We start from the raw sequence: 14,268 nt of genomic DNA on the forward strand, positions 1-14,268 counted from the left end.
ATTTAACATCTGTGCTGACAGGCTGATGAACAGCTCTGCGCTGTATTTTCCATCCACATTAATTTAGGTCTGCTGCAAATATTACTTACATTGAAGGCTTTAAGTCTCTCAGGGTCCAGCCCCTCAGCGTCATTAATCTTGTCGCTGTCATCATGGTCATCATGATCGTCGTCATCGTCGTCAATTATCTGTGCTCGAGCAGAGGTCAGGTCCTCTGCGCTCATGCTCAGCTCAGTTTTCACAGAGTCATAGCTTCCTGAGCTGTACGGAGGGGACTAAACACAGAGAAACACACAAAAAAAATCCATTGTTGTGGATTACACAGACACACGGGAGTTTATCGTGATCAGTGCACATCATGTTTCTGCTGTTACCTTGTTGGTGTACTCGGTTTTTATGGGGTACTTCCTGTTGGGGTCTGCAGGGTAGGAGTTTGGTGGCGAGCTCCCCGCTGGCAGCAGTCTGTCGCTCAGATTCACCGGCTGCTGATCCTCCGAGGAGGATGAAGATGAAGTGGTGCTGAAGTCCAGGGGAGCGCTCACCCCGTTCTCTGCTACCTCCCCGTACGATGCCCCACCATCTGGGACGTTCCCACCCACGGCTAGCACCTCTGGGGAGGTCAGAGCCGGCAGCCCGTTGGCGCTGCCACTCTCTGAGGAGTCGTCATCTGGCAGAGGGGAGGGAAAGAGACACAGACGCAGATACGAAGATGAGCTGTGCAGATGTTTTCATAATTTAGCATTAATGTGGGGCTGTTTACTGGAATAGATTTTAGAGTGGGAGTTGGAGTAGGAGAGGGGACTTCCTGCCTCGTGCTCTGCATAATGAAATTGTGAAGGAAGTGTGCAATGAGGTCAACTGTCACCACAAATGAAAGTTAGAGTAAAAATAGGGAATCTTAAGAGTTTTGCAGGGGAAAAAACAGAAAGAGATGAGGAGGGACCAATGGGGAGAGGGCGAGCCTTCTTTTCCTGCTGTGTGCAGCTTTTAAAGCCAGTTACTGCTAAGATCTCTGCACGTGTCACACCTAGGTTTGGCGAAACACAGAATCAATCCCTTTCAGTGACTTGCCCCAATTTTTTCTCTCTCCTAATCTGTGAAGGTTAACATCGGCCTTTGTCCTACTTCTCTAAGCGGGGTGACGAGTGGATTGGGGCTGTGGTGGTGTCCCACCCTCTGTAAGACTGGATTTATGTGGATTAGTCCACTAAGAACAAGGCAAGCTGTTTCCTGCATAACACCAATCTGTAGCCTTCCAGATGTAAATAAAGATAAAAGGGGAAAAAAAATCACAGGGCGGAGTATGATGCTGAGATAAGAGAGGACTGTGCTGCGGCGGTTTGCAGCCACTTACCATCTTCTTCTTTAATGGTGGCTGCCGGGTTGCTGACCCTCTCTCCATTCGGTGGGCTCGACTCAGGCACTGGGGGCTGCTCAGCTGCGACCCATGTGGGCTCAGCGTTGTTCATGTCCTCGCTGCTCACCGAACTGTCATCCTGAAGGGAGGCGGCGTGAAAGAAAGACAGCGAGAGAGTGGAAAAGAGAAGTGAACAGGAGGGAAGAGGGCGTGGAGTGGTCCCTCACAGTTCTGACAACTTTGATTACAGTTTTTGCTGCTAAGGGACAGGTTGATACCGACCGAGTTTATCACAAACCGATATGTGCTTCGCCCTGTGTTAGTCCTTCCTTCAGTTTCTATAAGAAGCTAATGTGAGGCTTTATATTGATGGTGGGGATTTTTTTTCACAGATAATATCCTTGTTTTTGCAAAATGATGGCCATTTAAATTGCTTCAAGCTTCAAGCGCTGAAAATGACTGAGTGGAGTAATTTATGACCCCATTATATTTTATACAGGAATACCTTTTAATGGCTTTATTTGTGTTTATCATACCTATAACATTTCCTTTATCCAGTACAGAGATTCAAAAATATTCCAACGTCATTAGTCATAGTTTGTAAACATGCTTGTGCAAAAGGGAACTGAATGCGGAAAATTATACAAGCAAATTATGCTAAGAGCTTACAAAACAAATGTTTTTTTTATTTAATATTATAAAAGCTGTACTTATAGTGTCTCCATAGTGCAGAGGTTAACACATTCAGTTGGGAATAAAAAAGTCTCGGGTTCATTTCCAGCTGGAGGAAAAAAATTCCCATTAGGGTGGCGTTAGGAATTTTTTTTTTTTTGTGAAATCTAACAGCTAAAAGTAGCTATCCTCTGAAAAAAAGATGCTTATAGTGTGAGTCTATCACAGTACAATTTAATGGGATAAATGGGTGTTATCATGTTACATCATACTGTTTTTGTCATTTGTTACTTCCGTGTTTCTGTTCCAAACTAAATCTAAACAAACATCTTATTATATTCAAAATATTTTTTGCAGAAAAATTTCAAATATTTTTTTGCAGAAATATATCAACACTGCTTAGGAAGTCTTATTATCAAATAATTACCAAACATTTTACCAATTCCAATAACATTAGTCTATAATGTTAAAATAAAACATATGTACAACATGTATAAATGACCCCACACAACCTTTTATTATTACCTGCTGCACCAATTCCTGTAAACATTCCTGTAGGAAGCATTTTTATGATTAAAAATACCAGAATTGCACATATAAATACATAAATTTGCTGGCTTGAAGGTTAAATTCTTCCAGCGAGGTCTCACTGAGCCCAGAATGTTCAGAGGAAACATCACAGCCACCAACTTCCAGTTCATATGTTTTTGGTGGATATTTTTTGGCTAAAAAGTGATGACATCAAAGAGCAGAATAAAGCAGGAGACTCTCTCTTTTAACTAATATTTTTCTTGGAGCACTGCTATTTTTAACTGTGTTATGCAGAAATCCTGAAGAAGCTTGTTCTAGCGTAAGACAAACATGAGTAAGCCACGAGGGTGAGGATTAAGCGAAGGAGCGCTAAATAATCTCTCAAACTATTCACAGACTGTCCTGAGTTGGCTCCAAACTAAATGCATGAATCCTATTTACATTTCATACCAAAGCTGAGCTTCAAAGTGCAACCCAGGCCGATTTAATTCATGTTCGCATAAATGACCTGCATGCACGCTGTCATGTGTCTCACTCAGAGGGAGCACAACTACCAATGTGTGTCGTGAATGGAGCAGAAATGCATCTCGTCATCTCATTCCCCCCCACACGAGTACACAAATAGGCCTAAACTCCTGGGAATACTCTGTTAGGGGGTTCGTGGAGGACCAAAATGCTCAGTGACAGCTCTATTAGGCACCAAGTGAGCCGTGGAGCATCAAAGAGAGAGAGGGGAGGGTTCCTAATTACATGTTTCTAAGTAGCTGAATGTGTAGCATCATTAATGTCTGTGCTTAGAAATAGATACATAATTTAAAGAGAGGCAAGGTTAACTTTTAAAACAGGCTCACTTCATGCATTGTAGGTTAGATGCATCACTCTTTGAAGATAGTAAAGCTTACAGTGCAGATGAAAGCTTGCAGATGTTTGTCTTAAGATGGACAGAAATCTGCAGAGATCTGCAAAAAAAAATCTATTTGTCTTTGGAGCAAATATCTCAACCTCAACCCAAAATATCTTCTATTTTACCAACTTAACAATTAAGAAACACACCTAGAATACTATTTAATGGCAGACCATTGACTTTCTGTTTATATTTGAAGGCCTGTGACAAACCAAAATGGCCTCTTTAAGAGCACAACAGTGAGATGAAAAGGGTGGAAAACAAATCAAAGACTTGGTTTTGCCGCATGTTCTTTCACTCATTACATCTGCCGTTTGTTTCTTTACCAGACAGAAAGTGAGAGATGAATGTTAGCAGCCAACAAAGTTCTGCAAAACAACATGCAGGCAGCTGAGAAGTGAAGCTCCAACAGACTAAACACACAGTCGTGAATTTACTTGTGATCTGCTGCATTATGAAACAGCTGCTGCTCTGAGCTCCAAAACCAGTGCTGCACAGATATGGAACAAATTACTACAACGCTGAAATAAACCTCTGTGATGGTTAATAATTAAATTATTGGCCTGCTCACACTCTTGTCTGCGCACAGATGCGACCAACAGTCTGAGCGTTTGTTAATTTGTACTCACCTGCGAATCACAGTCTGGGTCATTGTTCCGGATAATCCTAATTATGCGTGAGTGAGGTCTACATTATCAGCATCAAGTGCCGCTCCCTGCACTTTAGTGGCAGCAGTTCCCGAGTGTTTCTGTCACAGCTACACATGGGAGTGGTCTCTCACATGACGTCACCACAGATTTACTAATCCTCATTTCACACTGGGCTGCTCCCCCCTCTGATTGTTTCGTATTACGTCCTATTTTCCCCGTACAGAGCATGTCTCCCTGCTGCCTCTAAAGAAAATAACGAGGTGACTCGTGCAGTCGGTGCAATTATACCTGGGGTGGAAAAGCTTTTATCTCTGCCCACACCTCACAAAGATCCACTTAGAGAGAGAGGCACTTACCCTTTCAGTGGCAGTCATGCACTGCAGTTTCATTTGTTTCAGGTAGGTGGCAGTTAGAGGCATGTTGTAATCGATGAGGTCCGGGACCAGCGAGGTCGGTCTGTCGTTCTCTGGTGAAGGAAAGCATAACAAACATACAGTTTATTGTGTAATTACAGTACAAGCATGAATTAAGGTAACCTAGTCATTATTATAATTGTGTTGCTGCTGTAATTATAATATTGAGGTGCTTTAATATTTATACTATTTAATATTTATACACTAATTATTAGTTATTCCACTACATTTACTTACTTGCTACTTTGAAATATAAAATATGTGATCACATTATAAAATATTCATTAATGAGTTACTACTGAGCCCATGTTAATACATCACTCTTGGGGTACTTGAAGTATATTGACTTTGCTATTTTAGTTCTCCACTCCTTTAACTAGCTTTCTTCTGATTGGTTGCCCCTCGCAGCAGTTTGTTTGAACACTGGGTGGGTGGAGCTTCTGCATTCACGGGCAGACTTGTTGTTGTGTTTCATTTCACTCAGAGGTTTAATTTCAGAGCTGGAAATGACGTTACTTCTAGTTGAGAGCGTTCCAGTAGCAAATTTGAAAAAGCAAATGCTGCTTAGCAAGGTACAGCCATTCATTCATCACTAGCATCACTGTTGTTTTGGGGGTTTTTTGTGCTTAAAAACACAGATAAAGTACGTTCATGGATAGAGCCTTATCAGTGCTCTGTGTATGGCTTATTTAGCGAGTCACAAACACACATCAGTGGCTGTACAGATGACTTCTTTTAGAGTTTTACCGCCGTTTATGTGAATTGCTGCCATCTTACATTTTTAAGTTCGGGTTGGTGGGACTGCTCTGACTTTCTGAATTGGAAGACTGACTTAAGGGGTGTTTCAGTTCAAAGCTACAACTGGAAAGTGTCGCTGAGATGACCATATTAGGGATCTTCCCTCTCAATTACATCATAGAGAGCCAAGAGTAGAAAAAACTGTGAGTAACAGAGTGTTTAGAGGAGTCTAGAACGTTAGCTTCTGGCTCACAGAGATTACTTGTGCATACAGCATACTTAAGATTTAAAAATTCGGCCATATTTAATATGAACATCTACCATTCTAACTGTATCAGAGAAAAGCGCGATAGATCCTTGTATTTACACTGGGTCAGCTCAGATTCTGTGATTTTATATCTCTGTCTGTGATGCTCTAGCGTGGACGTCAAAGCAGAAGAACCTCACGATGTAATGCAGTCAGCTGTAACACTACCACATTCTCAAAAACTACAACAGAAATGAGATCAGCACATAAACAACTGCAGTTTGCAGTACTAGCAATTAGTGTCTGTCTCTTGAAAGAGTATTTATTTAGCTAAACAACTATAAAACTTGAGAAAGAAAAATAAAACACAACAAAAGTGCACGGTTTCCGAAAATACAACTCACCTGCTGGAATTTGGAATATTTTAAAACAGAAAAACTACTATCTTTCTGTACACGAGTTAGTTTTAACATCATTTGTCATACTTAGTGAGTGACAGCTTTCTGGGGCTTAAAAAATAAAGTTTATTGGTGTTTATTAATATCCATTTTCATTACAGTTATGCTATTCTGGCTAGAAACAGCCTCGGGTCTTGTTCAGTTTCTTTTAATATAATTTGTCACCTTTTACTCTGACCCCTTCTTAATGTCTTTTCATTTTATACATTGTCTAATACAGTGAACCCCCCTCTTTTATCTGTCTATCATCTCTTTTTCTTATAGTTTTGAAGAACTAGCACAAAGACTGGACTGGCTTTTCTCCCTTTGCTGAATCCCTCTGTGGAGAAGTTCTAAAAGCTCTCAGTTAATCGTGCAGACAAATGCTTTGTGTACAGCAGAGTTGCTTCAATACCCTGCAAAAGAAATCCAAGTCTCTGCTGTAGTTAACACCAGAAACCAAACAATGTGTCTGGCAAGGTGCCTGCAGTCTCCACACCGACCACTAGAGGAACTCTGTGATCATTTTAGAGGCTGTGTACGGTCCCAGAGAGCCGGCCCTCTTGAGTCTTTGTTACATCATGTCAGTGATGGATACACACATATGTTTTATTAATGAGGGTTTGATTCAAAACTCTTCAAAGTACAAATCCCTCAGATCATATCAGCTCATATTTAGTGTCTGACAGGACAATGTAGCATAATTTCTGTCATCCAGATGCCAACCCCCTCTATCTTATCTCTGTCCTATGTGATAAAACACAGTATATCTAAGAATATCATGATCACGTGATAGTAATTAGCTCTTTTCCATGTCAGTGTGTCAAAGCATCTCAGCATTAACAACTCTTAAAGGTTGATCTCAAAAATAGTGCATCAGTTAATGATGTCTCTGGGTTAGTGTGTGCCTTTACCTTTGAACTCAGCAGTGCTGGGGTTAATGTGCATCCTCTTCTGACACTCTCCACAGCTCATTAGGAACCGAGTCACCGCCTCTCTGGGCAGGAAGGCGTAGGTCTCTGCAATCTGTGCCGGGGTAGCAAGCGGAGGACACTGGGTTAGCAGATTTGGCTCAGGCTGTGGCTGAACTCAAACTGTGTGCAGGTGTTTTTTTTTTGGTTTGTTTTTTAAATTCCTCTATGCATGTGTGAAAGCATGGGGTCAGTGATTATGTGTTATCTCGACATGGCATGAGGAGGAATCCTCCCTCTAGGCGATCGCTGGTGCTTTTGGATGGCCTAATTCCAGCTGCAGCCCCCCTCCGTACTCCTGCTTTGATACCGTAAAACACAAGTGGTGCTCATCTTTTCCGATTCCCTTTCTCTTCCTGTTCTCTGGGGAGCAGCTAACTCATATCTACACCTCTCCTCTCATGTTCAGCCTTCCTTCCCTGTTTGTCCCCACTGCTGCCATGCCACCCTCCCCTCCTCACCCCCTCTGGCGTTTCCCTGTAAAATGCAACCTTCACGTGACCATGGAGAGGCAGTGGGGGTGCCCACCACCCCTCACGGCCCCTAGAGGCAGCTGAGAGGGAAAGGCCACCCAGAGGAGCGTGCACGTCCCAGAAGGCCACAGTGACAGTTCCATATTATGCCCGGCCCCAGTGATGCTGCCTGCTCAAAAGGGTACACTCTATGAGACATGACAGGACCTCTCTACGGGGCAAGAGGAACTGGCTTTATGACTTTTTTTTTATTCCTGGGGGGGATGGCAGAAGAGGAGGGGTACCAGTGTCCTGCTAACCCCCCCATCCACCCACCCAGCCATAAATGCTGCCGCTGCACCTCTATGGCTGCAGACAAAGCCCCTCATTTTGTCAGGACAGCTTACACGGCCCGAGACCACACCTCAGTCTGCAGCAGAAACTAACAGAAGCTCTTTGTTCTAAAAGGATGAATAATGTGGCAGAAAAAAACATTTGTGGTTTGATCCCCGCATCGACTTTGTTTACTTAAAGCTAAAAAATATATATATATATATATATATATATATATATTATGATTCCCAGACTCACAAAATTTGGCCTTCTTTGATTCTCCTGCTTTTAGCCATGTGGATGATCAGAGTCTGGGACCCCCTACAAAGACCTCACTTGTTGCCTCTTCTTTTCAAATCCACTAATCACATTGGGATTATTTTAAGCTCTCTGCAACTGTGGGCCACATTTCACACAAAGGAAAAGAGAGGTTGTCAACACGCTTTTTATAGTCTCCCAAAAAAATCTGTTTTTAGTTACGCAATATTTCCAAGAGCTTCCACAGGCAAATATTCAGGTGAGAAACAGACAGATGATTATTAACTTTGGATAAAAATTACAGCTGCTAGAGCTAGCCTAATGCACAATACTTCTGCATTAGGCACGGATTTATTTTTTCCTTTGAAGAAACTTTATTATGAATTGTGCATTTTCATACTTTTCACGCACAAATGAGTTCACATTACCCAGTACAGCTACATGAAGTGCTCTACATCTTCCCAAGTAGTTTAATCACAGTGGTAGAAAAGTTACACTTGCAGGCCTCACAGTTTTTCACCAGTGGAGGGAGATTATATCTAGATTTTAGATCTTTATTTGTATTGTTTTCTCAGAATCACAACGAGTTTCAAATGTTAAAAAGCACACCAATCACAGTCAGATATTGCAAACTAAATGCAGGCAGGCTTGAGTGAAAATTTGTGCGTTTCCATTCAGAAATCATGGCTGTGTAGTGGATTACGAGTACGTCGATGCTATAAGAGAAAAAACACGTTTGTAACGCTTTACGGACGCCTACTCGGCTACAGTTTAGAGAGTACAGTTGTGGTCAAAAGTTTACATACACTTGTAAAGAATATAATATAATGGCTCTACCGAGTGTCCCGTTATTTCTAAAACTCTAATTTTTCTCTGATAGAGTGATTGGAACAGATACTTCTTTGTCACAAAAAACATTCATGAAGTTTGGTTCTTTTATGACTTTATTATGGGTTAACAGAAAAAAGTGATCACATCTGCTGGGTCAAAAATATACATACAGCAATGCTAATATTTGGTTACATGTCCCTTAGCCATTTTCACTTCAATTAGGCGCTTTTGGTAGCCATCCACAAGCTTCTGGTTGAATCTTTGACCACTCCTCTTGACAGAATTAGTGCAGTTCAGTTAAATTTGATGGCTTTCTGACATGGACTTGTTTCTTCAGCATTGTCCACATGTTTTCAATGGGGTTTAAGTCAGGACTTTGGGGAAGGCCATTCTAAAACCCTTATTCTAGCCTGACTTAGCCATTCCTTTACCACTTTTGATGTGTGTTTGGGATCATTGTCCTGTTGGAACACCCAACTGTGCCCAAGACCCAACCTTCGTGCTGATGATTTTAGGTTATGTTGAAGAATGTGAAGGTAATCCTCCTTCTTCATTGTCCCATTTACTCTCTGTAAAGCACCAGTTCCATTGGCAGCAAAACAGCCCCACAGCATAATACTCCCACCACCATGCTTGATTGTAGGCATGGTGTTCTTGGGGTTAAAGGCCTCACCTTTTCTCCTCCAAACATATCGCTGGGCATTGTGGCCAAAAAGCTCGATTTTTGTTTCGTCTGACCACAGAACTTTCCTCCAGAAGGTCTTATCTTTGTCCATGTGATCAGCAGCAAACTTCAGTCGAACCTTAAGGTGCCGCTTTTGGAACTAGGGCTTCCTTCTTGCACGGCAGCCTCTCAGTCCATGGAGATGCAAAACACGTATGACTGTGGACAATAACACCTGTGTTCCAGCAGCTTCTAATTCTTGGCAGATCTGCTTTTTGGTGATTCTTGGTTGACTCTTCACCCTCCTGACCAATTTTCTCTCAGCAGCAGGTGATAGCTTGCGTTTTCTTCCTGATCTTGGCAGTGACGAAACAGTGCCATGCACTTTATACTTACAAACAATTGTTTGCACTGTTGCTCTTGGGACATGCAGCTGCTTTGAAATGGCCCCAAGTGACTTTCCTGACTTGTTCAAGTTAATAATTCGCTTTTTCAGATCCATGCTAAGCTCCTTTGACTTTCCCATTGTAGCGTTTGTGGGCGTTTGTATCCAATGAGCCCTATTTAACTGGCCTAAGAGAAGTCAGCAGCTGTAGTCACTCATAATCACTCACAAGAAGTTAAGAGGCCATGCTATGAAGCTCAGTTCACTGACAACTTTGTAAGTCACCAAAATTGCTAATTCATGTTGCTGTATGTATATTTTTGACCCAGCAAATGTGATCACTTTTTTCTGTTAACCCATAATAAAGTCATTAAAGAACCAAACTTCATGAATGTTTTTTGTGACAAAGAAGTATCTGTTCCAATCACTCTATCAGAGAAAAATCAGAGTTTTAGAAATAACGGGACACTCGGTAGAGCCATTATATTATATTCTTTACAAGTGTATGTAAACTTTTGACCACAACTGTATATCAATCGCTATGCCAATGCCTGCTAGCTGCAGGTTTTTAGAAGGCACTGATGCTACATTTGGGGGTTTTTTTAGTATCTTTTTACTGTTAAATAACTCATCTTGAATGTAAAAGGCAAAGTAGTACATCAGTCCCAGTGAATGTGTCAATCATCAAACAAGTGTGCTGCACAATGATGCAGAAACAGGAGTATCTGAAACTACAAATGCTTGTACAAAATTTCATGAATTAAAGTGACGTTGGATGGGAAGATGTTCAGGTATATATCATATAAGCTTCTTTATGTTTTATATGTTCATAAACAACAACATGAAAGGGTCGTTTTAACATGTCCACCCACGGAAACACAGACAATTTGTTAAGGTAATTATCTCTGACAGCGTTGTGAATAAATTCATGTAAAATGTGCAGTGTTGTCATCTCGCGATGGGTCGAAACCCTCAGAAAATTGAGCTGTTCAATGTGTGTTTAATTCTGCAGAAGAACTCTTTTTTTAAGTGAACAGATTCCTTTTAAACCCTAATCCTGATCGAACAATAAATAAAAACTGAAGTATATTAGAGACGAAGCAGTGTATCAGTTACATGTTAAAGTGTCTAAATGAATGCACCTCCACCAGCCTCAGCATTAAAAATGGGATTTTTTGGCTCTGAAAACTGGCAAATTCCTCACTTCATGAATTTGCACAAGAACCAGCTGCAATGAGACTCTGCTGTTTGTGTATTTGGTGTAAGGCTCGTTGACGTGGGATCTTTCAGCTCCAGGACATGTTGGAAGATGTAATCTTATTACTCCTGTTACAGCTAGTGAAAGGAATGTTGCATGTCTCAGCATAATTTTTCCCCAGAGGACGAATTTTGTTGATGTTGGTGGTCAAAATTTGAATAATCCAAAACTCACTGACCAAATATTTAAAATAAAAACTAAACACATTGGTCTCAGCTGCACTTTGTCTTTATAGCTTTTAAAATACTTCTAAAGATAAGCACGGTGAATCTTATAAACATATTTCTGTTAATAAAATTTTTGGGAGCTTGCAAACTTCAACATGTGAACAACCTCTCATTTTTCTGAGCTGAATATGCTCACTCTCCTGTTTCCCACCACAGGCAGCAGCACTACTGCTCGTCGTAAGGAAACAGAGGAGACAAGAGGAAATAAAATATGATGTTAATACTGCCGAGTTTATATTGACTTCATATAATATTTGGCTGCTGTTACTGTCAGCCCACACACTATCAGCAAGGAGCAGCATGATTACTTGCACCTTGCAGGCACCTGGTTGTGTTTACTCACCGCTTTGTAGGTCTTCTTTTGGCCTGCATGTTTGGGTGCTCTGCCGGGATCGGCGCCCATCTCCACATGCATGGCGTAGATTATGTCAAAGAAGTCTTCAACCACGGCTACGCGCTTCAGGGAGGAGTTCTCCTGGGTTGAATTTCCATCAGAACACTAAAACACAGAGAGACAGGAGTTTATTATGTAGTCAAGCTTCAGGACTTCTTATTTTACATTTTACTGTCTTCACGGCACACAAGGAACTTAAATGAACGACAGAATGATTTGAGCATCGTCCAAGGGACAACTAGAGCTGCACTGCACCCTTGTGTTTAACGTCACAGAAAAAGGTGTTTCAAGTCTTCAAAATCCACTTGACAGTTTAATAGCAGGACATGCCTAAGCCCTCGTGGATTTAGGAAGGATGCTGAAAGTCTGTGAGTATGGCCCATCTACATCCTCAGATGAACCATCCACACTGTTGAAAACACAGCACATGATGAGAATTGCTGGCCAAACCATGTTTACCCCAAGAAATTTACATTTATGAACTGCAGCACCATACAGCCCCATTCCTTCTGGAGAGTCTTCTACAAAGCTGGAAGTGTGCAGAGGTGTGGCTATGAACAGGGATACTTGGTTGGCTCTACACCGCCTGAAATTTGATAGGCCGACCTAGGGCCCACCATAAATTTGTGTTCTTGCATGAAAGCAACCAATTATGGATATTGTTGGAGAAAAGGCGGGTCTGACGCCAATACAGTAGATCCATAAAGTTTAAAGTTCAGTACATTCTCTACTTTCTAAGTCCTCGCAAAGCTGAACTTAGAACAAAGGAGGTGTGAGACACTGATTTTAAGTCACTGCCATCTCCATCGCTACGGGGTTAAATCCTGTGCTTTAATTTAGCCAAGATATCGTTAACGAGGCAGCCACGTCTCCTAATAAACGGTTATGGAGGCAGGAGGTCTGCCCACAATTAAAACCATCAGAACAATTAAAATGTTTTTGAAGTGTCGTCGGGCTTTGGAAAAGAATATTCATAGGAATTTAATTTAATGAGCATGGGTGGGAAGCTTTGAGCAAAGGTGAAAACTAGGATTAAAAGGATTTTTCCTTCTTGTCATAGTTTGAATAAATAATAAATTAGGTAAGTTGGCTATAAAATTGTGTGCATACATGGGTTTTTATGTTTTAATGCAATACATAGGCTGTTTGTAAAAAGATGGGCTTATGAAATATGTGCAATAGCACTTAACGGATTTTCATTTCAGATTTTACTTATTTTCCCACATAACTGTAAGTAAAGAAAAAATCATTCAAACCTACAAATATTCCATTTTGTAAAGCACGTTGGTTTGCTATTTATTTCAGATTTCTGATGGGCCCACTCTGACTTGCTTTCTGTCCCCAGTTTAAAATTAAAAAAAAAAACCCTGTCCAGCTCACCTCCTGCAGTCTTTAAATGTCTCCGTTAGGTGGAGAAGTTTGGGCCCCGGCTGGGTCTGCAACCATCACCTCATCTCTGCTATGTTTAAAAATAACACTGTACAAGACCAACAGTCCCTCCTACCACCACCTCTGGCAGCCATCCTGCCTCCCGTACTGCTGACCCTGTCGCCATAGAAACTGCCACTGATTTCTCTCGGGCAGGTGTGCTGGGCAAAGGGTCATGTGACACACCATAGAAGTAGGATCGCCAGGACAACGGCCTCCATCCGCAGCACCACATGGGGCTTTCCTCTCCTTCCCCCCCCCACCCCCCACCTACACCCCCACCCCTTCCTCCTTATCTTCCCCTCTAAACAACACCTTCATACAGAACACTCAACACTTTGCATTTTCACCAGATTTTGTCGTTACAGCCGAGCACCTGCTGATATTTTTGAACGCAAAGTCCTCCAGCGAGCGTAAAATGGAACAAATGGATCTGGACGTTTAATTAGTTTTTTTTTTTTCTCCACCTCTTCCAGGCAAATACGAGACGGGCTCTCTGACATTTCCTGGAGATTGGGTTCTAGCTGGGGAGTGATCTTTTCGTGTTTGAGTGAGAGGAGGGTCCCGAGTTCAAAAAGTTGTCCCCCTGGCATCGAGGAATCACACTCCCCCGCACACCCCACCTCCTCCTCCTCCTCTCTCTCTCCTGTGACATTTTTGCACACTTCCTGGGATCTGACATTTCCTTTTTTTTCTTCTTTTTTTTTTGTTTTCCCCCAACTGCGTCCTCTCTCCTGCTTGCATCTCTTCATCCCATACCTCCGTCCCGTCTCCCCTCCTCCTCATCCTCTCTCTCCTTGCTCCTGCTCTCCCAAGTGCGAGGTAATGATCGTTGCCATGGCAACTAAAACCAGCTCACAGAGCGGGTTTGTTTTAATCCGGCCCTCCTCTCCCTCTCTTTCTCTCTCCCTCCACTCTCCCCTGTCAGCATGGGCTAAATGTAATGATAATAAATGAAATAATAGCGATCCTCCGCCTCATCATCACAGCTGTAATCTATCGCACTTGGAGGTATCATCATCTTTCCCCTGGTGACATCACCACCACCACCGCCACCGCCACCACTGAAGCTGCTGCTGCTGCTGCTGCTGTTTGGGACAATGGTGTCGGCCCATTCA

The 14,268-nt window shown here is 42.1% G+C and overlaps 1 protein-coding gene across 1 annotated transcript in view; it reads right to left on the reverse strand.

The window, feature by feature from the left end:
• nol4la (nucleolar protein 4-like a) overlaps nucleotides 1–14,268 on the reverse strand; it is a 35,639-nt gene that overhangs the window by 10,442 nt on the left and 10,929 nt on the right. The window contains exons 2-7 of the mRNA XM_086276894.1: nucleotides 11,672–11,827; nucleotides 6,864–6,975; nucleotides 4,471–4,580; nucleotides 1,355–1,496; nucleotides 375–667; nucleotides 90–275 (exon numbers count right to left, since the gene is read on the reverse strand). Of these exons, the coding sequence (XP_086133020.1) occupies nucleotides 90–275; nucleotides 375–667; nucleotides 1,355–1,496; nucleotides 4,471–4,580; nucleotides 6,864–6,975; nucleotides 11,672–11,827 (999 nt within the window). The remainder of the gene's footprint in view (nucleotides 1–89; nucleotides 276–374; nucleotides 668–1,354; nucleotides 1,497–4,470; nucleotides 4,581–6,863; nucleotides 6,976–11,671; nucleotides 11,828–14,268) is intronic.

Source organism: Aulonocara sp. 'chitande type north' Nkhata Bay, linkage group LG20 (assembly GCF_057382095.1).
Source record: "Aulonocara sp. 'chitande type north' Nkhata Bay isolate Kocher_YH1m ecotype deep benthic linkage group LG20, A_spYH_male_GT1.1, whole genome shotgun sequence".
NCBI classification, from domain to species: domain Eukaryota; kingdom Metazoa; phylum Chordata; class Actinopteri; order Cichliformes; family Cichlidae; genus Aulonocara; species Aulonocara sp. 'chitande type north' Nkhata Bay.